Source organism: Hemicordylus capensis, chromosome 8 (assembly GCF_027244095.1).
Source record: "Hemicordylus capensis ecotype Gifberg chromosome 8, rHemCap1.1.pri, whole genome shotgun sequence".
In the NCBI taxonomy this organism is placed as follows: Eukaryota; Metazoa; Chordata; class Lepidosauria; order Squamata; family Cordylidae; genus Hemicordylus; species Hemicordylus capensis.
In genome coordinates, this window is record NC_069664.1 from 4,652,599 (window position 1) to 4,680,376 (window position 27,778).

At 44.6% G+C, this 27,778-nt stretch overlaps 1 protein-coding gene across 3 annotated transcripts in view; it reads left to right on the plus strand.

Annotated features, from left to right (window-relative positions):
* EBF2 (EBF transcription factor 2) overlaps nt 1-27,778 on the plus strand; it is a 320,570-nt gene that overhangs the window by 259,464 nt on the left and 33,328 nt on the right. For all 3 annotated transcript variants that reach the window (XM_053269072.1, XM_053269073.1, XM_053269074.1), the window contains exons 8-11: nt 2,733-2,850; nt 15,303-15,433; nt 17,801-17,927; nt 27,242-27,330. In XM_053269072.1, the coding sequence (XP_053125047.1) occupies nt 2,733-2,850; nt 15,303-15,433; nt 17,801-17,927; nt 27,242-27,330 (465 nt within the window). The remainder of the gene's footprint in view (nt 1-2,732; nt 2,851-15,302; nt 15,434-17,800; nt 17,928-27,241; nt 27,331-27,778) is intronic.

Below are 27,778 nucleotides of genomic sequence, written 5' to 3' on the forward strand. Positions count from 1 at the left end.
CTGTCAGTCAGCTCACACATGGGGGCAGCCAATACTGGGCAGCTTCTCTCTCCTCAAAGACATTCCTCTTTTTCATGGAATTGAGGCGATGTCCAGGAAAAATGAAGATGTATGGTAGCCCTAGGCTAGTGGCTAAAGTGAAGAATTGCCAGTCAGACCTAGATGAACAGGTGGGCTGATTCAATCTTTATTTTATTTTTTACATGATGAGCTCCTGGTGGCGCAGTGGTAAAACTGCCACCCTGTAACCAGAAGGTTACGAGTTCGATCCTGACCAGGGGCTCAAGGTTGACTCAGCCTTCCATCCTTCCGAGGTCGGTAAAATGAGTACCCAGAATGTTGGGGGGCAATATGCTAAATCATTGTAAACCACTTAGAGAGCTTCCAGCTATAGAGCGGTATATAAATGTAAGTGCTATTGCTATTGCTATTGCTACGTGTCTATCCCACTCTTCCTGCAAGGAGCCCAGAGGTACATGGTTACGTTTACCCTCACAACAGCCCTGTGAGGTAGGTTAAGCTGAGAGAGAAGTGACTGGCCCAGTCACCCAGTGAAGCTATTCCCACGGTCCCTGGAAAACAGGCTAAGGGAGCCCACCTCCCAGTTGTTGGCCATGGTACCCCTGAAGTTGAGAATCCTGATCATGGGAAAACTGTCCCCAGTCACTGTATTTGACTTCTGCAGGGGGGAGGGTTGTGCTTCTAGCCCTTGAGGCTGACATGGGAGCTGCCATCTTGACTCCCCAATCCTGTACCTCGGACCATCCAATAGGATCCAGGGAGTGGCCAGCTCCCTTTCAGTTGCCCTCAGTTGCTCTGAGGGCAAAGCACCCATCCCTCTAATCCCATTTCAGTGAGGGTTACCCTCCCTGTTGCCTTTGGGACCAAGTAGGAATTTTTCAGGTCACACTTGATTGGCCCTGATGTGGCCTTTTTTGCCTACATCTTTGCATACTGCAAAATTTATGAATAGGGTTGTCATTTTGATTGGTTGGTCGCTACCAAAGAGTGCGCGTTGGTGAAGGTTGCCCTTGTTCAGTGTCCGACTGGAGGACCATTTAAGGTGAGTAGGCAGTCAAGAAATACGCTGCAGACTAGAACTTGGTAGGGTTGCAATGAAGGCCTTGGAAAGGATATTTAGATGCTGTGATGTGTCTACACCTACAAAGATTAGAATTGTTAGGACAATGGTTTTTCCCTTGACACTCTATGGATGCAAAAGCTGGACTTTGAAGAAGCAAGATAGAAAAAGTATTGATGCTTTTGAACTTTGGTGCTGGAGAAGACTTTTGAGGACACCATGGACAGCCAGGAAAACAAACAAATGGATCATGGAACAAACCAATCCAAAATTTTCACTCAAGGCACAAATGACCAGGCTCAAACTATCATACTTTGGTCACTTTTGTGCGAAGATCCAGCTCCCTTGAGAAGTCCATAATGCTGGGGAAAGTGGAAGGAATGTGAAGAAGAGGATGACCAGCAGCAAGGTGGATGGACTCGATTACAACAGCAATGAATGCACCACTGAGAAATCTTAAAGGCCAAGCTGAAGACGGATCATCCCGGAGAGAATCTATCTCTGTGGTTGCTAAAAGTCGACACTGACTTGATGGCATTTAATCAATCAATCAATCAGGCAAGCCAAGGAACAGCCCTTGCAGGCTTTGAGGCCTTTGTGCTGGGAGGCTTTCTGGTACCCACTACTCAGAGTTTTGTGGAATGGTTTGGTGGGGCTGGTTGGCCTTCCCTCAGTGAGGTTAACACCTCACAGTTATTATGATGACCAGACTTGGTGCCATTCTGAATTAACACCCAGGCTTTTGCCCGGTAGTGGGCACAGGTTATTGTATTAACTATTAATGCATATGTCTTGTTGTTTTGGGGCCTGGGGGTGCAACACCATGTCATGTGTTTGGCCCTCTGACTCTGCAGTCAACATCATGAGGCTTTCACCTCAGGATATTACCTTTCACCTTTATCTTATCTTTTACCTAAGTAGGATTAAGAGTTTAAGAATTCCTCAAGGTGGTAGCAAACATAGGACAGGGGTTCTCAGTTCCCCGGAGGCTGTTGGACTACAACTCTCATCATCCACATTCTCTAGGGACAACAGCATCTGAGGAACCAAGTTTGAGAATTCCTGCCATAGGACTGGTGGCAACTGCTAGGGATGTAAAAAATCCAGGGCCCAGGCACACAGCCCCTACTTTTGACTATTACACGCAATCAGCCCCTCCTCCAAGAATAATTATGTATATTTTTAAAAGTCTCTAATATAATGCAGCGCCTCTGAAGGTGGAAGCAGCAAAGGGCTCGGTGAGCTCTTCATCCTTTATTTAATTGTGTTGAAAAGGGGTATATAAATACCATATAAATACCACAAAACATTGATAGTTCTAACGTTTTAAATTTTAATTGTTGAAATGTGCTAATCTTTTTATTGGTTGTTTTAATTGTCTTGTAAACTGCCCAGAGAACTTGCATTTTGGGCGGCATAAAAATGTGCTAAATAAATAAATAAATAAAGAAGTGACTGATGAGATTCGAGGATCTGCATACTTAATTGGGGGCCCATGCCCCGTAGGTCACCCCCGGCATACGGCACAATTTACAAAACAGAATGTAATTTTAACTTGTCTTACTTAGTAATGAACGCATTGAATAGGAATCACAGAAAGTAATTTACTTGCCTTTTCTTCTCCCGCTCCCCATCCCCACTTCATATCCAGGTGGTGTTATCGACAACAGTGAATGTGGATGGGCATGTATTGGCAGTATCTGACAATATGTTCGTTCATAACAACTCAAAACATGGACGGAGGGCAAGGCGACTTGATCCATCCGAAGGTATGGCCTTTGGCGGGGGGCAACCATCAAATTTAACACACAGTCGGGGGTGGGAGGAAGTAGCTAAGTTATTACTCTGTGTGACAACAGAGTGAAGTAAATGCTCCAACCATACCCGTTAACAGAAAAAGTCCCCATTTTCTGGTATGTATCCCAGGTAAGTCTTGTCTCTATTTTGCTTTTTGGTGTGGTGGTGGTGGGGGGGGTACATACCCTGAAAGCCTTTTGCTCTTCTAGGTTGCTCTTCTAAGTTGCATAACTTTCCATTATTGAAGTTTCAGTCCCCTTTTCTCCTCCCCCCTCCCCCACTAGGTTCTTACAAAGTTAAATCTCTGAGTGGGGAAGTTGATGTGTCTGATCTCTAGTGCACATGTGTGAATACGCATGCTCATGAACACTAAAAACTGATTTAGTGGACAGTTGATATTTTATATATTGCAGCTGGTCAAGTCCATTTTCCTAACAAGAGAGACACCAGCAATTTTCTAATATAATGTTCACCAAAAGAAGAAATGCCCTCTTTGCTTTTAAATCAGATCAGGACAGAATAAATGATAATGAATATTTCAGTATCTGTTGTATTTTTTAGTGTAATACAGATCAGAATGGGGGGAAAGGGTTTGGTTGAAATGTAATGTCATTTATGATTGCTTGCTTCTCCAGTACAAGCAGTTTGTACATTGTTAAATGGTGCCTATAAGAGGATATCTTTGCTTTTCCTCAGCTGCTCCAAGTTTGTTTTATTATGTGAGTTTCCATTTGACCTTTCATCCCAGTGCAAATGCTGTGATGAACTCCTGAACAGGGACAGTGTCATTTTGCAATGCTGTCCCTGTTCCCAATTTCCATGCCTTTCATTGCATACTAGAGATGTACATGAAATGATTTTTAAAAAATGTTTTTCCAAAAATGCACTTCAAATTCAAATCAAATTCTAATCTGATCCAAATAAATTAGGCACAGACATTTAACAGTGCATGGAAGCCAAGTGCAGAGAAAGCTTTGTTGAATCCACTTCCCTGCTCCATGTGCTCCTCGTAACACTTGCACAAAGCTTCCACCTTTGTGCAAATGTTACAAGGAGCACATGGAGTGGGCGAGTGGATTCAACCAAGCTTTCTCTGCAATTGGCTTCCATACACTGTTAAATGTCTGTGCATAATGTATGCATGTTCTACTGCATCTCTTTGATCTGATCTCCCCATGTGCCTCTTCCCCTCCCCCACACCCAAGCAGAGCTAACTGCCTCTTGTTTAGTGGTGGATTTCGATCCAGAGAGAAAAAGAATACAGGAGTATAGATGATAGAATCAGATAATGATGGTAGAGTTGGAAATGATCTTGGAGGTCTTCTAGACACCCCCCCCCCCGCTTATTACAGGAAACTGCTACAGCAGGGTTTCTGGGCCCCTAGATGTTGTTGGAATAGAACTCCCAGAATCTCCAGCCACAAAGGCCATGTCTGGGGATTCTGGGAGTTGTAGCCCAACAACATCTGGGGGCTCAAGGTGAAGAAACCCTGTGCTACAGCATCCCTGACAGATATCCAGCCTCTATTTGAAGACCTTCAGTGAAGGACAGCCTACCCCTGCATGAGGCAGACTGCTGCACTGTTGAACAGCCTGTAAAGTAAAGTAGTGTGCCGTCGAGTTGGTGTCGACTCCTGGTGCCCACAGAGCCCTATGGTTGTCTTTGGTAGAATACGGGAGGGGTTCTCCACTGTCTTCTCCCACGCAGTATGGGATTATGCCTTTCAGCAACTTCCTATATCACTGCTGCCTGATAGAGGTGTTACCCATCGTCTGGGAAACATACCAGCAGTGATTTGAGCCAGCAACCTCTGGCTTGTTAGCCAAGTCGTTTCCCCACTGTGCCATTAGGTGGTGTAGCCTGTACAGTTAGGAAATTAGGAATATAAGAACATAAGCCCCTGGTGGCGCTGTGGTAAAACTGCCGCCCTGTAACCAGAAGGTTACAAGTTCGATCCTGACCAGGGGCTCAAGGTTGACTCAGCCTTCCATCCTTCCGAGGTCGGTAAAATGAGTACCCAGAATGTTGGGGGCAATATGCTAAATCATTGTAAACCACTTAGAGAGCTCCGGCTATAGAGCGGTATATAAATGTAAGTGCTATTGCTATTGCTAAGTGCTAGGAAACTGCCATATACTGAGTCAGACCACTGGTCTATCTAGTTCAGTATTGTCTTCACAGACTGGCAGCGGCTTCTCAAAGGAACAGACGGAGCTGAGGAGTCTCTCTCAGCCCTGTCTTGGAGATGTTGCCAGGGAGAGAACTTGGAACCTCAGATGCTCTTCCCAGAGCAGGGGAAGATCTTCCAGTACGCAGACATCAAGTCTCCCATTCATATGCAACCAGGGTGGACCCTGCTTAGCTAAGGGGACAAGTCATGCTTGCTACCACAAGACCAGCTCTCCTCTCCCTAATTCTCCCTAATGTCTTCCCTGAATCTGCTTCCTTGCATTTTCAACTCACTGGTTCTAGTTCTGCCCTCAGGAGCAGCAGAGGACAAACTGACTTCTTCTATGTGTCAGCCTTTAGATACTTGGTTTTCATGTCATGGTGTTTCTGGTTAACCCATTCCTTAGTCCAAGACAGCTTTTGAATGGGGCTTTAGTTACTTGTATTGCAGCCCTGGAGTAGAGGCAGAGCTAACAAACAGCCAGCAGCAAGAGCATGGAAAAGCAGTCTGCACTTGCCCCTCTGTACATGATATCTATTCCATTAAACTATTAATATTCCTGATTCCACTCCATTGCCTTGTCCTTGCATGCCACAACTCTTTCCCTTGGATTCTTCACATATCTTTAGACCTCTTACCATCTTGGTTGCCCTCCTCTGGACCCATTCCAGTTTATCAACCTCCTTCTTAAAATGCAGGGCTCAGAATTGTACCCACAGTATTCCCAGTGAGGTTGGACAAGTGGAGAAGAGAGTAGAAACAATTCCTTCTCACGATCTGGACACCATGCTTCTGTAAATGCCGTCAAAGATTGCACCCCCCACTCTCTTGAGACTACAAGTGGGGAACATTTTTGAATGCTTCTCTGTATACACTGCAATCCCTCCCTGCAAGTAAAAAAAGCTGCAGGAAGAGGGTAGAGCAGAAGCCTTTCTCCAAAAAGTGTTAGTATATTTTATTTGGGTGAACGTTCAAAAATGGCATTTCCTCACCTGCATTCCAAAGTAGGGGTGTGAACAAAACCGGTTTGCGTGGTTCGATTCAAGTCTGAATTGCGTGGTTCGATTCAAGTCTGAAATGGGCCTTTGGCCCATTTTCAGACTATTCCAGCCTTTCCTCCAGTGGTGGCCATTTTGGTTGCCGCTGCACATATACCCTGGCTCTTGCATCATGTAATTTTATCAATATGGATATAATATTGAGCCCGGGGGTGGGGTGGTCAGCTTGAGGTCTAGCTGGACCAGTTTGATGGCAAACCGGCTTGACCTCGAGCTGATTCGCACCATCCTAATCCCAAGTCTGTATGCAAAGGCTGTATACCTTCATATTCTCCTGTATTCTGCATAATGCATAGCCTAGCTTTTAGAGATTGGGTAATTTGCTGTGGCTAAAGTCTATCAACTATCCACTCCCAGGTTACACCACTCATGAAAGGAGAGAATTCCTGTGAGCAAAATCACTGGCCCAGCAGAATGTCTGAACCAGCCCTTGTGGATAATAAAATCAGGTGTCCGCTACATGTTATAATTGCTCCTCCAGGATGGAGAAATCAAGAGGCAAAGCACTGGATGTTATGCGAAAAAATAATCGAGAGTTCTTGCTCAGCTAGGCTTGACTTGATTTTGAGCAAATCAAGCGGCATGACATCTTAGTTAAACAGAAATGTAACAGCCCAAGATGTGTATGAAAAAGTGTCAGCCATTCACTTAAACAAACTGCGCAAAGCATAACAATGCGCAGAAGGAAACTGACACTAATTGATTTTAGTTTGTTTGGCTAAGCGAGGAATCACCGCCGTCTGCGGGTGTATTTTCAAGCAATTACAAATCGCTGGATCTGCTAAGCTTCAAATTGGATAATCGCCTCCACTCTTTTCCAGCCCCATTCTGGCACCGGTTAAAAATAACTAGAGAAGCCCCTCTTGGCCCTGTCCTCACAGCTAGTGAAAGTGAGAAGACGTTGTGACGTTACTAGAAGAGACAAGTTAGTCTATTATTTCATTAGAGTGTTTTGTTGTGTCCCCTCCCCATGAAAATGTGCCCTGCCTCAACCTAAAGGAGAATTAATGAACTGGAAGAAAATGATTGAATCAGTAAAGAATTCGGAGCAGTGTTAATTCTCCCCCAGCGGGCAGTGAAATGGTAGAAGGCAACTCCCAGGATTCCAAAGCTAGGAAGCCTTCCAGTTTTTCCTTGACTGATTGAATGTGATTGACTGGCTGTTCAAAGGAGTCTCGTATTTTTGGAGTCCTGCCAAAGCTCCCTTTCACCTCTGACCTTGTCAACATTGGGAATGGAGTGATGGATTGACTTTGGTTATGGACTGGAAAACCATATTGGGATCGGATGGGATGTAAAGTCCAGAGGCCTTGAACATATGAAAGGAGAGTGAGTGAGTGAGTCTGTGTGTGTTTGTGTGTGTGCAGCCTATCCCATAAACCCCAGAAATTATGGAAATGATTTGGTAGGCAGACTTATGATATAGGCAATGGCATGGGATTTCCAGGTTCTTCAAGCTATTGATAAACAAAGCCATTTCAATATCTCTTTCTCCATGGTTAGATTTCTTAACATTGTTATTTATGATTTAGATAGCTCCACCCATAGGCACAGCACTGTACAGACAACAAGAAGACAAGTTTCTGCCCTGAGGCACTTACAATCAATGTGTAAAAATGAGGGAGGGGAGGGGAGGGAAGTGGGGGCAGGGTCCAGGAAGAGCGGACGCATTAATTTCAGTTACACAGGCCCAGGGTTTGTTCTAGGGGTGTGCACAAAACCGCCTGGCCCGGTATGGTTGGAGTTTGAGCTGGAGCTGAACAGGACTGGGCCAGATTTGCCCCCCCTCCCCATCAACCCCCCGCCCCCGGGTTTGTTTCCGGAGGGTGTGTGTGAACTTTTCTTTAATTTTTTATTTAAAAAAAAAATTACCCCTTCTGGGCGGCTTCTCTGAGGTGCCTGGGTGTGTGTGTGTCCCTGCGTGGGACCCTTTTCATCACTTTAAAAACACAAAAACTCCTGCAACATCACACTTATTAGTGTGTGAAATATTGGCTCTTTACCTGGGCTTTTATATGATTGTATCTACTGCAGCTGTATTGTATTTTGTATGGCTATATTGTGCTTGTATTTTAAATCTTTTTAGTCAGATCTATGTTTTTATATTCTAGCTTACTATTTTAATTAGGTGTTTTTAATAGTTTTGTTTTAATTTTTGTGTGTGATCCGCCTTGGGATTGTTTTAAGGAAAGGCAGTACACAAATTTAACAATAAATAAAATAATTTTTTTTAAAATCTGTGTTGTCAGAAGAATAGAACTGAAAATTGGCAGGACTGTCCTCCAAAGATTACTCCGGGGAAAGAGTACAACAGTTTGTTCACTGTTGCTGTAACCTTGACCCTGACCCTTTCCTCTTTGCAAAAAAGGACTAGAATTTTACCTTGATCATTTGGGCAGAGGGACGAAGAAGGGTGATGACCCAGAGAAAGCTGTAAGCGCAACAAAGCTATCACCAATTTGCCATCTCTAGCAGTGGCACTCTTCCCCCCGGACTTCAGGGCCAAAGTCCAGGGCCTCCACACACCCTGGGGTCCCCAAATCCTCCTTAGTCTGTCCTGAGTGGTGTGGTTGCCACTGGCCCATACTGCACTGGGCTGAGTGTGATGGTGACCTATGCCGGGTCTTTTAGAGGCAGAGATGGGAGTGGGGAAAGAAAAATGTGGGATGGGAATGTTGCGTGTTGAAAGGATTCTACTACTGCATATTTGCAAGAATATATCCCATTGTTAAAAATACTGTGTTTGTCACAGGGTGCATGTGTGTGTGTGTAGAGGAATGATGCTTAACTTGCAGTGGGAGAGACGCCTCCCAAGGCTCCAAAATTACCTAGCTGCACCTCTGATCTCTAGCGGGGTAGGCATTGCCAAAAATCACATAGGAAGCTACCATCTACTGAGTCAGACCATTGGTCTATCCAGCTCAGTATTGTCTTCACAGACTGGCAGCGGCTTCTCCAAGGTTGCAGGCAGGAGTCTCTCTCTCAGCCCTATCTTGGAGATGCTGGCAGGGAAGGAACTTGGAACCTTCTGCTCTTCCCAGAGCGGCTCCATCCCCCGAGTGGAATATCCCACAGTGCTCACACCTCTAGTCTCCCATTTAAATGCAACCAGGGCAGACCCTGCTTAGCCAAGGGACCAAGTCATGCACGCCACCACAATCAGCCTTCGCCCCCTGAGATGGTACTGATGATGGCCAAACTTTAGTGGCCTGGCCTGTGGGCTGTAAGGGATTGTGCTGGAAGCTGCAAGGAAAAGATGGATCTGGAGTGAGAGGGATCTGGAGTAAGAGAAAGAGGCAGCATCATGCATTTGTTGTGGAAGGCAGTTCCAGGCATGAGGGGCAACAAACGAGAGATCCAGGAATTCTGCCATTTCTCTGTCTCTTTATGAGTAGAGTTGTAGGGTGGTTTTTGGTTTTTTTGCTATGATATTGTTTTTGAAACAACTGCAGAATTACCTATGCGGTTTGCTTTTCTCCAGACTCAAGTTGGTCTACCAGGTGTTAATAGCATGCGGTTAAGTGCCCATAATGAATGGACGCCTTATTAACTTCAGTGAGGCAAGGAAGAGATTATTTGTTTTTGTTTGGTTCTTTGAGATGGTGAGTTGGCGTTATGGGTGAGTTGAGGAAGAGCATTTTCCATGGGGTTATACATCATCTGGGGGTACTGCCCTATGGCCTGGCTGTAAATGCAGTCATCTCCAATGCAAGAAATTGAGGTTATCCTAAACAAACCATGGAAGTGACCATAGCTCAGGAGTAAAGCATCTGCTTTGCAAGCCAAATGTCCCAGTTTCAATCCCCGCCAGCATCTCCAGGTAGAGCTGGGAAAGACCTTCTTTTTTTAATGGAATGGGGCCATAACTCACTGGTAGAGCATGGGGGTGGGGGGAGTGGGAACCCCAATGGAAGGGGGAGGGGGAATCTCCATGGACCCCTCCCCCCACAGCCTTGCAGAAGCACTCTGGTGGGGACAAGTACAAAAAGAGTTTTTTAAAATATCCGCGAACCTCCCACATGGCCGGGGAGGGGGGGTCCAGTCCGATGTCAAACCGAATTGGGGGGGGGTTGGATCAAGATCAAGCCATCGAACTGAACCGGCTTGACTTGGAACCAGTTCGGATTCAAACCTGTTTGCACATCCCTAGTCTCAGGTTCATTCCCTGGCATCTCCACTATTGGACACTGTGGCTGGGGATGATGGGAGTTGTAGTCCCACAACAGCAGTAGAGCCAATGTTGTGCAGCCCTGACTTAGATGGAGGGGCATAGCAAGGTCAGCAGGGGCGTGGTTCAATAGATGAACATCAGACACTCCCCCCCCTCCAATTTTGTGTATTTGCTTCTCTGGAGCCGCGGAATCGTTTTTTTAACTTTGTTTTTTCTTACCTACTGCCACTACTACCCCGGCTCCTCCTTGTGCTACCCCACCACTCCTCAGCCCTCCCATTTGTCCCCTCTTTTTTGCTCCCACCCTGGCTGCTTGGTAACCAGTTTGCTTGAATGAAGAGAGAAGCCATAAAACTAGGGATGTGCACAAAGTGTTTAATGCACATACAGGGCAGTGGAGAGCAGGCACTTTAAAGGGAGGAAGGCAGAACTGACCACTCAAGATGATGTCCACACATGGTCAGACACCATTTCCTGCTAGGAACAAGGAACTTCCTGTCTCTAAGCAAATGCAGCTGGGCAAACAGAGAGCCCGGCTGCTTAATACCAACAGAGCCGCTCTGGGGTTGTAGTCCAACAACATCTGGGGACCCAAAGCTGAGAACCCCTGCCTTAGTAGGTTTTTTAAACTTTTATTAAAAATATATTTCACTTAACAAAGTGAATCGTAAAACAAGACAAAGGAATACATTTATAAGTATTCAACTAGTGTTAATATGCAATAGTGTTTAATAGTTAACACTAAATTAATGAATTAACTAGAATACAGGCGGCTCAATACACATGATGGATCTGCAACTAGACCTTCTTTATTTAAAAAAAATAAGTCAAACTTAAAACAACTTTTCGACGTAAACACGTCAGCCTCATGAGCCTCACTAAATTAATGTTTCCTTCCTTAATTATTAATAATGCTTACATCATAAACTCATGGCCCATTCGGATGTAGTTACTAACCACGAGTTCAGTTAACCTGCAGTTCTCCTCTCCGTCTCCTGATGCGCTCCCAGAGGAGCTGGAGCTGTACTCACCGAGCCTGGAAGGGGGTGGAAACTGGCCGAGCTGGCTTTGTGGGACCCAGGAAGGAAAGCCATGCCAGCCAATGAAATTTAAGCTGCGGGAGGAGCTTCCTCCCTTAACTCCATTTGGGCAACTTGCCCAAACCAGATGACACACTCCAGCCTCCAGATCCTTGGATTGGTAAGCGAACCATACATAAAACTGAAGGTTCATCTTGAGGCTGGGGATAGGGATCAGAACTGTGGTTGGGTCCTGGAACTGCAGCTTCGACTATTCAGAAGTCACGAGGGGTCAACTTGAGGTGAGTTTGCCTCAGGTTTTCTTGTGATGTCCAAACACAGCCTCAGTCTCTGTGATCCTCCTCCTCTTCCATTCTGCTTTCCTAAGATTAAATTATTCTTAGAGTGAATCCAGTAGCACAAATGGCTGAACATTATCCTGAAATTTATTGTTCCAATATTGGATAAATAATGACAATTTGTGCACAAACTCATTGTCTGGCTGTCTCCCTTCTCTATACCATAGATAATTTGTTAATTTCACCATAATTGCAATGTCCCATACTATCAAAATCCACTCATCCCATGGTAGAGACTTTGAATCTTTACAGCTTGTACTTATGGTTAATCTAGATGCCTTATCAGTTCTCTACCCTCCTTCAAAATAATTGTGTTCAAGTCTCCAAGCAAAAAAAAAAAAAAAGAGGGAAACATTAAGAAATTATAGAGATGTTCTCAAAATGAATTTTTCTATTCATTTTGAATTCAAATCAAAATAGAATTGGGTCTGAAATTTTGATTTGAATTTTAATCAAATTTGAATCAATTCAACCCTGTTTTGGTGCCTTTTTGTAACCAATCAGCCTGAATGGTTTTTAAAAGATGTCAAATGGTTCTCAAATTGAATTTAAATCAAATTTGAAAAATTCAGTTCAAATTTGAATCAAATTGCCCTTTTAAGGGGTGTTTCAATTCGAATTGGAATCACTCAAATTACCCAGTTTCAAGTCAAATCTATTCAAATTTGAATCGATTTTCACATCCCCATCATTTATACTTTGTTCCACATTTTCCAAAAAGGTCCGTATTTTAGAATAGCTCCAGAAAATGTGCAAGAGACTCACATCCATTTTTTCCACATCTCTAGCACTTATCCAGATATGTAGGCCTGTCCTTAATTGTTAAATGTTACATATTATCTACTTGATTATTTTATTTACATATTTTATTGTTGCCTGGATCATTGGTTGGACTAGCCTGGAATTCTATGGTCTGATGGGTATGAACTTTCCGGGTTCTCAGGAAGGGGTTCATCCCAGTTCTGCCTTCTGAGATCCTTTAACTCAAAAAGCCTGGCTCAAGAATGTAAGTAAAGTCATTCCATGCATGAGCCTGGGAGTTCCTTGGCCCCTAAATGTCACAAAAAGTGAAATCTGAAGCGAACCTCAGCCTTCCTCCCAAGCGGTCAATTTCCAAGAGAAGCCAACAGGGTTTCTGTAAGACACGTGAACTTGCTCAAGGGGATTCTGCACATCCCAGCTTTCCAAATGCAAAATATGTGATCTGCCACTGAGCTAATTCATCCTTTGTTACAATTGGCTTTTCTCCCTCCAGTGAGACAGACATCACATGTTCATGCCTGGCCGAAATAAATTTAATTCCCCAAGGCTGCACCTTAGCGATATCATCTGATTAGCTGCTGGCAGGGAATGGACAAAGTCATTGTGTGATGCATTTCCTAAGCACTCTCTCGAAAAACATAGCTGCACTATATCTCAATCAAACTCCTTCCCACAAAGAACTCAGGGTGGCATAAATGGTTCTAACACTTTCCATTAAATTATCACACCAACTTTGTGAACTAGGTGATCTGAAAGAGAATGACTGGCTCAAGGCCACCCAGCGTGGTTCCTGGCTGAGCAAGGATTTGAACCCAGATCTTCCCCCTCCTATTCCAAAACTCTAACTGCTTCAACATCCTGGCTCTCTAAAGCACTACGGATTTGAGCTGGTTTAGTAGTCTTTCTCTCTCCTCAGGCAATTCTCAGAGTTGTCGTCCTGTGAGGTACAGTGAGAGCAGGGATTTCTAACAGAGAAATCTCCGTACTTGAGCCAGGCTGCAGTTCTCAGAATTCTTTGGAGGAAGCCATGACTGTTAAACTGACTTAAAATCCATAGAAATGTGCAGATGTGCTCCACTTGAAAGGTAGCAGATGAACTCCTCTGGTAATAAAAAAAATCTTTGTAAAAATTCTCTGAGAGAGAGAGAGAGAGAGAGAGAGATGCTTGACTCAGTGGAAATGATAACTTCTCTATAGTTTCTGGCAATAGATACTGAGCCCTTTCTCGCGATCAGTGAGAAGGCCTTAAGAGTGGGTGGCAGGGAGGGCTGTTCAAACTTACCTTCCCCGCAGATGATCCATCAGTCCTTGCTGGGCATGCTCCCCATGTGCCCAGATAATCTCCCACTGGCCCAGGCACATGATCAGGAAAATGGGGCTAAAGGAAAGCTCGCTCCCCTAACCTTGTTTAGGAGGCTGGACCTGCAGGTGGGTTTGCCGCCGAAGCACTGCCGGGATTGGGCACAATCCTGCCAGTTCTTACAAGCTCCTAAGAGAAGGCCAAGTGCCTTAGCCCGCTCTTGGCTTTGCATGAGAACAGCTTCATTTATCTTTTTGACTCCAAGTTTATTGCCTCAAAGGGGCAAACTTACATGAATTTTTACTCTGTGAGTCCAGAGAATTGTAATTGGGCAATTATAAATAATGATTTTCATTCACACAATCAAAAACTGTGTTCTAGCCAGGTTTGGGAGCTGCGTGTGCTCCCAATTTTTGATTGTGTGGAAGCCAGGTAGGAGGAAAACCTGGGAACCTTTTCCTCCTTTTCCTCTTCCACAGCATCACTTCTGCTCAGGTTTTCCTCTTACCTTGCTTCCACACAACCAAAAATTGGGATCACAGCTCCCAAACGTACAGTTCTGGTCACCACATCTAAAAAAGGACATTGTTGAATTGGAAAAGGTGCAGAAGAGGGCAACCAAGATGATCAGGGGCCTAGAGCACCTTCCTTATGAGGCAAGGCTACAACATCTGGGGCTTTTTAGTTTGGAAAAGAGGCAACTAAGGGGAGACATGATAGAGGTCTATAAAATCATGCATGGTGTGGAGAAAGTGGACGGAGAGAAATTCCTCTCCCTCTCCCATAACACTAGTACCGGGGGTCATCCTATGAAATTGATTGTCGGGAAATCTAGGACCAGCTAACGGAAGTACTTTTTCACACAAAGCATCATCAGCTTGTGGAATTCTCTGCCACGAGATGTGGTGACAGCCAACAACTTGGATGGCTTTAAGAAGGGTTTGGATAAATTCATGGAGGAGAGGTCTATCAATGGCTACTAGTCGGAGGGCTGTGGGCCACCTCCAGCCTCAAAGGCAGGATGCTCCCAGTTGCAGGGGAGTAACAGCAGGAGAGAGGGCATGCCCTCAACTCCTGCCTGTGGCTTCCGGAGGCATCTGGTGGGCCACAGTGTGAAACAGGATGCTGGACTAGATGGGCATTCTTGGGCCTGATCCATCAGGGCTGTTCTTATGTTCTTAAACCCAGGTAGAACACAGTTTTTGATTGTGTATTGTCTATCTATCTATCTATCTATCTATCTATCTATCTATCTATCTATCTATCTATCTATCTATCTGACATACTGCAGGATAAAGGCAAGGAATTATAACACAGTTCAAAGAGCATAATCCTGCATGGTGTTCTGTGGCAGCCCCATCATAAGAAAAGGGTGTCCCATAACAACACAGCACTGCTCTTGTGGAGTCCCCCTTTCATATCAATGACCTTTCATGGAAAATACTTCCCCAGATTGTGTCCAGAATTTGGAAATGTGCCCTGTGCGCTGTGGGCACCATCATGTCGAAAAAGGATCCTTTGTTGCCTGTACTAGAAAACTGAGTCCGCAATCTCCTGTTTTTATCTTTTTTCTTCTCCCTGCAGCGACTCCCTGCATCAAAGCAATTAGTCCAAGTGAAGGTTGGACCACAGGTGGCGCCATGGTGATCATCATAGGGGACAACTTCTTTGATGGGCTGCAGGTTGTGTTTGGGACAATGCTTGTATGGAGCGAGGTAAGCAACCCTGTTTTTTTAATTTCCAGTAGGGTTCACACATATGCCAGTCCCCCCAAAGCACATGCTCCCCATGCAAGCAGCTGCCTCTGCTATGCCTAGATTAATCATGTCGTGGTTGTTGCGCTAAGTCTGGAGCTTGCATTCCCGACTAGTGTTGATTGATTGATTGATTGATTGATTGATTAAGTGCTGTCAAGTCGGTGTCGATTCTTAGTGACCACATAGATGGATTCTCTCCAGGATGATCTGTCTTGGACTGGGGGACAAACATGCACCTGTGGGCTGCCTTGTATATTTTGCAGGGGACTTTTGTTCAAGAGCACCATTTTGAGCAACCCTCATCAGTCTGGATGTCAGCCAGTCTTTTAGCAATGCATCTATGGTCCAGTTTCTGAATTGAACTGAAGGAAGGGACCAAAAGCCACCGCAAACCGCATGTTCGAACTGTGGAGGTTTCAGATAACCCATTTCTCCCTGCTCCCCATATTACTGATGTACAGTGTGCACTGACCAAACCCTGCAAGCATGCCGCTTTGATCCAGTTGTGCTTATGAAAGTCCTTTGACGTGGTGCTTTACTGGCGGTGTGCATATGTGCTTGTTGCCATCCAGGGGTGAAGGGAGCTTGGCAGGGACTGGGGTACAAAGTCCCCCTTTACTTGGCAGGAGCTTGGTGGGGATTGGGGGGACAAAGTCCCCCTGGAACACCCCCTGGGTGTTCCTTTGTGTGCACCGCAAGCCACACGCCCTGCATCTAGTGTCAGACATAAGGGGGCGGGGCCGAGTAAGAATGGGGCTGTCCCAGCCCTGGCAGCATTTAATTTCCCCTGTCAATGGTTGGTGCAATCACCGAAAGGGAGCTCTTTCCCCTGAAATGGAAAGGAGATTCCAACAACTGCTGACAGGGATAAATAAACTCTGCCAGGGCTGTAACAGACCGGTTCTCAGCACTGGCCCTGCCCCCTTGTGTCTGATGTCAGACGCAGGGGAGGGGCAAATGCTGAGGGGGAGAGTCCATCCTCCCCCAGACAGCATTTCATTGAGATACTGGCTGGAGAGGAGAGGGGTGTGCCTCATGCTCCCAGTTGGCGAGCCCTTTACTTGCTGGCTGGGGTGCCCTGGCCAAGGGCAAGGGGGAGCTTTGGTGCCCCCCACACCCTTGGGGCCTGGGGACAATTGTCCCCCTTGCTGAATGGTTGCCGGTCGCTACACCCCTGTTATTATCAAACCAAGATTTATTTATTTTTGAAGTGTTTTATCAATGCGTACGTTCACTTTGTAACTGCCAGGGATGGAAAAGCTGTTAATGAACTGAGAAATCTGAAATCTGTGGCAAAGTGGATATGCACAGTGCTCTGAACAAAAGTCTGATTATTCTTATTTTTTAATGGAGGGTCCCTGTTCTAAAGCAAGACCCGTTAATCAGGGGCATAGCAAGGTTGGAGGGGGCCCAGAGACAAGATTTTAAAATGCCCCTCCCCCCGCTGAAGCTCAGCTCATGAAGTAAAGAAATCTTAAATGAGGCTGAATAGTGGTAACAAAAAGCAGATACACACACACACACACACACACACACACACACACACACCCCTATGTGCCACAATAGAACATCATCCTAAATTATTTTTTAAAAGATTTTGTAAATTGTGGACGATGCAAGTCATTTAATGGTACTAGAGAAAGACATGCTGTTCTGGTAGGTCCAGGTTTTAACACCCACATCAATTTTGGAGGACGAATACAACTGAAGGAAGCCCAGGCAGGTGCGCGGCTGGGGGAGTCAGTCATGTGACTTGCCCCTGGGGGGCCCCCAAGGCCATGGGCCCCCAGACAACTGTCTTCCCTTGCCCAATGATAGTTACTCCCCTGCCGTTAATACCAAGCACCAACACCCAGGGTTCTTGAGCCAGATTTTCAGTCTTGGGGTTTTTTTTTGTTTGTTTTTTACAAGGGGAAATGGAGAAGGGGAGAGCCAGAATTGGAACTGTCCTGCTGTAACAGCTTCTAGGAGGGAAGGACTGGGGTTGTAGAGATCCATGCCATGGGACTCCTAGGTACTATCCTTTCGACGGGAGGAGAAGGAAAGGGGCTCTTTCCTGCTTGGCAATAGAGCAGTTATATAGCTAAGCAAGTGAAGGCCTCAAGGGAGTGGGAAAGAAGAAAGTGCCCTTTTCTCCTTTCCTCTCCCCAAACTCCCCTCTTCCCAAGAGTAGCTCTACAAACCTCCTGTCCCCATCCGTCTGGAGCCCTGAGTAGGATCACTCTTCATAGGGACTGTGGATATACTGCAACGTTTCGCTACCAGTCCTGCTTCTGTCACGTTTTCCTGCATCCTGACTGCTTTTCTCTCCTTGATGCTTCCCAGCTGATAACCCCTCATGCCATCCGTGTCCAGACCCCCCCTCGTCACATCCCTGGCGTGGTTGAAGTAACATTATCGTACAAATCCAAACAGTTTTGCAAAGGAGCCCCTGGTAGATTTATTTATACAGGTATGTGAAAACAATGCTCCAGTGGGGTCTAACGTGTGGGGAGGGGGCTGATTATTATTATTATTATTATTATTATTATTATTATTATTATTGCAATTGCTTATATTTAACATGGTGTTGAATCTGCTCTCTGTATTTTGTTTCACTTCTAAATGTGTACAGCATTTTTTAGGGGAAAATGCTCTACCTTGGGATTTGCACAACCTTGGCCCTCCAGCTGTTGCTGGACTACAATTCCCATAATCCCTTGCCACCGTAGCCAGTGATAGAAGTTGTAATCCAATAACAGCTTCAGAGCTGGCCACTCTGCTTATCTGTGCGAGGTTTTGTTGTTGTTCTGTTTTAACTGGATCAACCTGGATCTCAATCAATGGGGCCATCGCTCAGTTGAAGAGCATCTGCTTTGCATGCAGAAGGTCCCAGCTTCAATCCATGGCAACATCTCCAGGTTGGGTTGGGAAAGACTCCTGCCTGAAACCATAAAAGCTGCTGCCAGTCAGTGTAAACAATACTGAGTTAGATGGACCAATGGGCTTGTGGTACCAAGCATAAATAGCCCCCTTCGCAAAGCAGGGTCTACCCTGGTTTGCATTTGAATAGGAGACTACATGTGTGCACTGGAAGATGTTGCTCTGAGAAGAGCATCTACATGCTTGCATGCAGAAGGTCCCAAGATAGGGCTGAGAGAGACTCCTGCCTACAATCTTGGAGACTCCGCTGCCAGTCTGTGTAGACAATACTGAGCTAGATGGACCTGGATGGAGCTCAGTATATGGCAGCCTCCTATGTTCTATGTTCTATGTTTTCCTATGCCTCCTATGTTCTATGAACTAGCAGAATGAATTTCAGAGCATGAGGGGAGTTGTGTTGCTAGTGGAGCTTATGGAGAGGAGAGTTGGTCTTGTGGTAGCAAGCATGAATTGTCCCCATAGCTAAGCAGGGTCTGCCCTGGTTGCATATGAATGGGAGACTTGATGTGTGAACACTGCAAGATCTTCCCCTCAGGGGATGGAGCCGCTCTGGGAAGAGCAGAAGGTTTCAAGTTCCCTCCCTGGCTTCTCCAAGATAGGGCTGAGAGAGATTCCTGCCTGCAACCTTGGAGAAGCTGCTGCCAGTCTGTGAAGACAATACTGAGCTAGCTGGACCAATGGTCTGACTCAGTATATGGCAGATTCCTATGTTATGTTCCTATGTAAGCCATTGTGCAACTATTCAAATGTAGGCCTGATACTCAATGAGGGAATCAACTTGTTGTGACTGGGCTTCAGATGGTAGGTGTGAACAGTGATCTCACTGTTGTGTCTTTATGGCAGCAAGATCCTTAGGGGAATATCTTACAGTGCTCACACATGTAGTCTTCCTTTCAAATAAAACCAGGGTAGACTCTCCTTGGCAAAGGGGGCAATGCCTGCTTGCTACCACAAGACCAGCCCTTGTGTCCTCATCACCTGGGGGTGATTCAGGTGGGAGCACCTGTTTCTCCCATTCTGATTGGTTTTCTGGCACTGGAGCTCAGCTGTCTTTGATTTCCTTGCTTCTTGGTTGAATTGTTATCATACAAATCAAATTTTGCCATGGGCAACTATGCTCCCAGTGGTTGGGGGGAAGGAGGATTGAGTGGGGACACTTTTGGAAGAAATCGCCAATTCAAAATGTATTCAAAGAGACTGTGAGGCAGAGAGAGTCCATACATCAGGAGAGGAGGAAGGACTCAAGGAATGTTTGATTTTGTGGTTTTCTTTTCTCAGCACTAAGTATATAATATGCTGTGCTGTTGCTGCTATAACTTTCTGGTTTGCTGGATCTCAGATCGACAAAGGCAGAACTTGTGGGTGCCTTCCTTGAGTTGTGGTTTGTTTTGTTTGTGAGATAGTGTTGTGGTGAGAAATGGACAGTGGCAGCTCTTTCTCTCTCTGTGTGTACATAATATGGATCATGTGCTATTTTATGGAAAAGTCACTGCTTTTTGAAAAGTATCTCAGGCCACTGCTGCAGTTTGACCAACAGAGCACACCCAAGAAAAGAGCAAAATAATGTTTTCCAAATGGAGAGAGGTTGTTTTGCTGTTCTACGCTAGAAGATGCTACAGAAAATTAGCAGGGGGGAAATCAGGCAATTTCTCCGTCGCTCTATCTAAGTAGATCATGACAAGCAAAGCAATAAACACAACTATTAAGTACAGCTGCACCTGGTGTAAGCAATTCCCCCAGCTTGTCGTGGCTGATTGCAGAACAGTTTAAAGTGGGGGCGGGAGCACAGAACAATAAAACAAGAACTTCCAAGCTACACAATTAACCCAGCATGTTGCTTTCTCCTCTAATCATGATATTAGTGATGTCCAAAGCCTATTATGATCATGATATGATTTTTTAAAAATCACTACAGATTTCTATGTTACCAAAATGAATAAGACCTTTTCCTCCTATATTACATGTTGGAGAATACTCCACACAGTCTATAAGATAGACAGATAATTCTTTATTTGATTACTGACCAGAAAAAGGGGAAGGAAATTTAAAATACATCAAAATATAAAGAAAAACATCAGAGCATAACAACAGTATCAGATAGCTATAATATAGAGACGTTAAAACAAGTGTGTGTGTCTGTGTCTGTGTGTGTGAATGCAGAAAATTAACTCAAGACAATGCCCAGAATAAAGTCAAATTTTAAGAAAATATTATTTCTCAAACTCTGTTTTTGGAAGTCATCCCTTGGGGATATAATCTTGCCACCAGTCAGATGCAGGTACATGTCATTGTCTGACATCCTGACTAACAAATTCGATATGCACCAGGAAGATGTGCCCATGCTGTGAAGGGCTTTCTTAGCTGCACAGCATGGAACATGGCAGGGGGCACAATTTTCTCTGATTCTTACTTTCCCTGTTAATGTCCTGTGCTGCAAAAAGTATGTCCCTGGGGGTTTCACATCCCTCATGGACATATTTTCATGTTGCACAGGGAATTTCTGGGGGAAGCAAGGCTCAGAGAACCTTGCTTCCCTTCCGCACTCTGTGCTGCAGGACTCTGAAAGCCTTGCACTGAGAGGATGCATCTTCCTGATGAGGTCCACTTCACTAGTTAGGATGCCAGCCATTGGTTGCAGTGGTCTTTATGCGCATGTAGCTAGGGGCAAGACTAAAGAGGAAAACTTAGATTTCTAAAAGCGATGAAATTATTTTCTGAGCAAACGAGAAAAATGTGCATGCAGGAATTAGGGATGGGTTGATTCACTCTATCCCATTCGTGGATTTTCCTTGGATTCATTCTGCCCTGCATTAGTTTCTAATCTTGGAACATTGCCAAGTTATTGGTTCCATCCTTTGCACCTTCCCCCCTCCTCTGCGTTACCAATATGCATTGATAAAATGCTTGAAAAAAAGCAGACTGAATGTGATTCAGCAACAACAGCAAGGAAGATAGGAACTTAGGCAGCTGCCATCTACTGGGTCAGACCATTGGTCCATCTAGCTCAGTATTGTCTTCACAGACTGGCAGCGGCTTCTCCAAGGTTGCAAGCAGGAATCTCTCTCAGCCCTCTCTTGGAGATGCTGCCAGGGAGGGAACTTGGAACCTTCTGCTCTCCCCAGAGTGGCTCCATCTCCTGAGGGGAATCTCTTCCAGTGCTCACACTTGTAGTCTCCCTTTCATATGCAACCAGGGCAGACCATGCTTAGCTATGGGGACAAGTCATGCTTGTGACCACAAGCATCCAGAGAGGATGTCTGACTGCATCCAGATTCCTTTTGTTTTACACATACACCTCCGCATATGAGTAAAACACAACACAGAAAGAATGATCCAACAGCATGTATGATTGCATCAAAATCACATCAATCCCTGATCTTCTGCAGTGTTTTATCAGTGCATACATATCCATCTGCACATCAATAAACCACCACACAAACAAGTAGTAACAGCCTGTGAAGAGGTGTGTGTGTGTGTGTGTGTGTGTGTGTGTGTGTGTGTGAACAAGCCAGAGGTGCAGCTCATTCTCACTCATCGCTCCCCATTCTGCTTCACCTCCCCTGTCATCATGTTACCTGTGAAATATTGGAGCATGTGGCATAGAACAGAGAACAGGACGTTGCCTTGCACTGAGTCAAACTATTTGTCCATCTAGCTCAGTACAGGAGATCCTTGTTAATCATGGGTCAGCCACCTGCAGTTGCGTGTATCGGGCAACGGATACCCGAACTCAGTATTCATGGGAGGGAAATTGCAGGGAAAGGGTTAAATCCACATATCTGCACGTTGGGGGTTGGAGGTCATTTCTGGCCACCATTTTGAGTCCAGGGGCCATTTTATGGCTTTTTTTATTTTTAAAAGGGAAACATGATTCCCAGCCAATTTCCGGCAAGTGTTTTGCTCGTGTTTAGCCTTGAGCACCAGCAAGGCTACAACACTTGGGGCTATTCAGTTTCGAAAAAAGACGACTGTGGGGAAACATGACAGAGGTCTATAGAATCATGCATGGTGTGGAGGAAATGGATAGAGATAAATTCGTCTCCCTCTCACATGACACTAGAACCAGGGGTCATCCCTTGAAATGGATTGCTGGAAAATTTAAGACCAGCAAACTTAAGTATTTTTTTCATACAATGCACAATCAACTTGTGGAATTCTCTGCCACAAGATGTGGTGACAGCCAACAACCTGGATGGCTTTAAGAGGAGTTTGGGTAACTTCACGGAGGAGAGGTCTATCAATGGCTACTAGTTGGAGGGCTGTAGGCCACCCCCAGCCTCAAAGGCAGGATACCTCTGAGTATCAGTTGCAGGGGAGTAACAGCAGGAAAGAGGGCCTGCCCCTTTCATCTCCTGCCTGTAGGCTTTTCAGGGGCATCTGGTGGGCCACTGTGTGAAAGAGGATGCTGGACTAGATGGGCTTCCTTGGGCCTGATCCAGCAGGGCTGTTCTTATGTTCTTATGTTAGGGGTATCCTTGGATTCTTTAAGGGCAGCGTAGCATGGTATGGCATTTTATTTGGCCCGGTTTGCCATTGGGGGGGGCAATTGGGGGTGATGCGGGAACCTCCCAATTTACATCCACTTTAATGCCCCATTATTCACAGATCCGCTGCCCCCCACCCCCGCAAAACCCCTGAGAATAATGGGGTTCTCCTGTATTGTCTGTATGTTGATATAGCAGCAGCTCTCCAAGGTTTCAGGCAGAAATCTTTCCCACCCCTACTTGGAGATGCCTGGGATTGAACCTGCCATCTTCTGCATGCAAAGCAGATGCTCTACCATTGAATTACGATCCATCCCATAAGGAAGCTTGTGAAGATGGTAAAGCAAGGAGCTCGGAATGCAACTGCTGGAGATCAGAGAAGAATTCTTCAATATTTAATACCAAATCCAATATTCATTTCATGTTCAAACTGATTAGGCATTAGCTGAACAAGAACAGCATTGAGACAGCTTGTTTGAAGAGGAGAGAGCCATAAACTGTTAAAAAGACAACTATAAAAATTAAAGATAAATTCCAAGGGTAAATCTAAATGTCACAGTGGGAGCTGTTATCGGCACGCATATGTTCCCCGTAATGGGTACTTATAATAGGTTACAGCAAAGTATGTCATGCTAGCACTGCTGTAGTTAAGGATCTGTCAGCAGTTCCTCACTCTCTGATGGGTATATCATTGAAGATGCTGTGGGAGAGCAGCCGCCAGACTGGTTGCGTTGCCAAGGCCTGGTCAGGGGTGTTCTCTCTCTCTCTCTCTCTCTCTCTCTCTCTCTCCTGGATAGGCGAATTTTCCTGCTAGCTAACGAAGATTGGAAACCCATTCCTGGTGGTGTTTTGTAATTTGCAGGCACTGATTTTTGGTTTATTTCTTAAAATATGTTTGCCCCAGATTCCAGTTTAGGAATAAGAGGATTTCCTCAGCTCCATTCTTTGGTTGTTCCTCTGGCATGCTTTAACCTGTGCTGTGTTCCTCCCAAGTTCTAGTCTTACTAGGAAAACCTATACAAATTAATTCTGGAATTGGAGGGCATGCAATTCCTTTATGGAATCATAGGCTCATAGAAGATTAGAGTTGGGAGGGATCATGGAGGCCTTCTAATCCAGCTAGGACCCAACATTCAACCTACCTCACAGGTTGTTGTGAGGATAAACATAACCACTGGGTACCTTGGAGCATGAGTGAGATATACATGTAAAAACTGATAAATAAATGCAAGGAACTAGTAGAGCATCTCTGACAGAAGGCCAACGAGCCTCTGTTTGAGAACCTCCAGCTAAGGAGAGTCTACTGTTGCACGAGGCAGCGCTTGAACAGCGCTTACAGTTAGAAAATCCCTCCTGGCGTCTATCCAGAGTCTACTTTATTGACATTTTAAGCCATTCATTCTAGCCCTCATTCCAGAGTTCAGAAGAGGACAACCAAGATGGTGAGGATTCTGGAAACCAACTCCTATGAGAAATGGTTGAAGAATGTAGGTGTGTTTACCATGGAAAAGAGAAGGCAAAGAGGAGATACAATGGCTATTTTCAAATATCTGGAGGGCTGTCACATAGAAGGAGAAGTGGACTTTGTTGCTCCTGAAGGCAGAACTAGAACCAATGGGTTGCAATTACAAGGAAGAAAGAGCCTGATCTTGAGCATCCACTTGGCTATGTGACTTTCTTGCATGGGAGCATCGTTGCATTAGCCCAGCATTGGTCTGCCAGGGTCTGAACTGGCCCTGTGTCTCTGGATTATGTGGAGATGAATCAATCATCTTTTCAACTTGTATCAGTTGTCTAATATTGCACTTTGGTTATTTCACACATAACCAATAATATTCCACACAAAGTGCAATAAACTATTATTGCACTTTGGTTATTTCACACATCAGCAATAACATTCCACACAAAGTGCAATAAAATATTACACTTTGGTTATTGCACACATTTTTCCATGTTTGTGAACTAGGAATACAATATTCTGAAGACATTGAAATATGTGGAAAGCCTCCCCACACCCCACCCATCACCTCCTCAAAAGATTTAAAAAAAATCCTTTACTTGGTTTTATTATTTATCTTGAGATGGCCTACAAAAATTAAAATGCAATAAAATCTCATAAAAGTTACATTTAAAACCACCGATTGGTGGTGATACGTCAGATGGAGCCCTCCATATATTACTCTGTTCAGCTTGTGCACATGACAGAAGTCAGGGAGATAAGTTCTAGGATACCAGACACCTAATAAACTGACTGCTGACAAACCTGAAAATGTTTCCTGAACTTTGCCTCTTTCTTCAAACCACAATAGTCTTAGCAAATATATTTTGGACACCTTTAATGTTTCCAACTTGGAGAGGCTCCAACCATTGGTAACTGATGACCCACTCAAAGCCTCCTTTCATGTCTCAATCTTTAGCAGATGCTAAATTTGTTCAGCCTTCCTGAGATCTAGAAACTTTAAAATAAACTGAGCTTTTCAGGAAGCCATGTGGCCAGCAAGTAAAAAAATATTTCTGGTTCTGTCAAACCAAAACAATGATTTGGGTGGCTCTATTCCCCCCCCCTCCGCCCAAATAATAATAATAATATTGAATAGCAGCCAGATTGTTTCCTTGAGTAATACATTTAGATATTCCCATTAGATATTTTTAGTTAAATATGTACATTTTAGGGTGGGTTTTTTTGGAATAGTGTTGTAGTTTTAGAATCCCTTTTACTTGACCCAGGACATGTTACTTACTTAAGCTATTAGACTCACATGCAGGGAGAGACATGGCATAAGATCTCAGGAGGATTCTGACAAATTCTCACGATTATTGGCACAACTTCTCCACTCTGCTCCCAAATGGGAAATAGATTCTGTGGCAGTTGAAATGTGTATTATTAAACTCCTTAAGTGATTGAGGATGGTTCCCAGTAGTCAGAAAGAAACATTCTAAGTATAGCTAAGGCTAAATTCTCAGGTCTAAGGCGTCCCTGCTCAACTGATTCAGTTCTGTAATGTGTAAACTTGGTGAAACAGCATAGTCATTATGTTAAAGAAAATCAAAGTGTGTTTCGCTGGAAAATATGTCTTTTTCCTTCCATATTGTTCTGTTAAAGCAGACCTGCACAACATAAGGTCCGGGGGCCGGATCTGGCCCGTGGGGACTTTTTTGCTGGTCCCAGGGGTGGCCCAACGCATTGTGGTGCCTGAGGTGAGGTGCAAAATGCCACCTTGGCCCATGGACCTGGTGGGGGTTGCCCCACTTTCAAAACTGACCTTTGCAAAGATTGAAAGTACACGGTGGACAGGGAAGAGGAAAGGTTGCTACGAGTTAACTAATTGCTGTAGGTAACTAATTGCTTTCATTAATATTTTTGAGTAACTAATAATTGCTTCCATTAATATTTTTAATAATGAATTTTAATGTAATCATTAATGCGCTGCAAAGCTACTTTGACCCTTGCATACCAAGTCATGGTTGGTTCTGGCCCACCAGGGTATTTGACTTGGGCGAAAGACTGGCAGAGAAGAGGGTCCGATGACTTCTGTTTTGGTTTCTTTCCAGGTTCCAGTCACACAGAAGCCGGTTTAGCCTAGGCTTGAGTACAAGGATAGGCAACCTGGGCTTTCCAGTTGGTGTTGGACTAAAACGCCCAGTCTTTTTAGTTCTTTACTTTACTTTTATTTTCTGAGAGCTGTAGTTCAACAACAGCTGGAGAGTGGAGTTTGCCTACCCCTGCATTAGGGGAATTCCCCATCTGCAGTAGTTGTTTGACAGTGGGACAGCCTGCCCTGTGCAGTGCTGGGCTTTTCAAACAGAGGCTGGATGCCCATCTGTTGGGGATCGATGGTGAGGACACACCCATTTAACAGGGATGCAGTAGCACAGGGTTTCTTAACCTTGAGCCCCCAGATGTTGATGGACTACAACTCCCATCATCCCCAGCCACAATGGGCATGGCTGGGGATGATGGGAGTTGTAGTCCATCAACATCTGGGGGCCCAAGGTTAAGAAACCCTGCTGTAGCAGTTTCCTGCCCTGATTTGGGGGTGAGGGGACTAGAAGGTCATTTCCTACTCTAAATATTCTATTTTTCTAATAGCATTTCTTCCTGTTTTGTTTTGTTTTTCAGTACTGCTGTTTGTTTGTTTTCAATACTTTCTGATGGTCTTCATGACTGTAAAAACAAAATGTGGCATTTTAGACCATGGTTTCTGTCAAAAATACATAACACCAACAAAATCATCTACTTGTGGGGCAAGAAAAAATGAAATTGTTAAAATTTCTTTTTTCCCCTTTCCCCAAAAAGAAATAGTGTTGTTGATCTAACCTGAGTTATATGTCTAATCTTTTTTCCTTCTTTCCATTTCAGCTTTAAATGAGCCTACCATTGACTATGGTTTCCAAAGACTCCAGAAAGTGATCCCAAGACATCCCGGTGATCCAGAGAGACTAGCTAAGGTAACATCTTCTCTTGGTCTTTTCAACACTGCCTCCTGTTTATTGTAGTTTCTAAAACATGTAAAGAATGGCAGTGCTTTAAACCCAACCCTCCACTCAAATTTCCCACTGGATCAAGGTGGAATTTTAAAATGATCACTTTTATGATGTCTTAATGATCTTGCGGCGGTGGGGGGGGAGGAGATGATTGTGAGCAAGGCAGGGGCTTTAAGTGGGTAAGGGGCAACTGAAGGCAGTTATTATTTATTTGAAATGGAGGTGTTTGTTATAAGAAGGCAAAACATCTGAACTTAAACGATTACTGCTCTTATTCAGTTTCTTTCAGTGACAGTTCATAGACACAAAAGTATTTATTTATTTATTTATTACATTTATATCCCGCTCTTCCTCCAAGGAGCCCAGAGCGGTATCCTACATACTTTGAGTTTCTCCTCACAACAACCCTGTG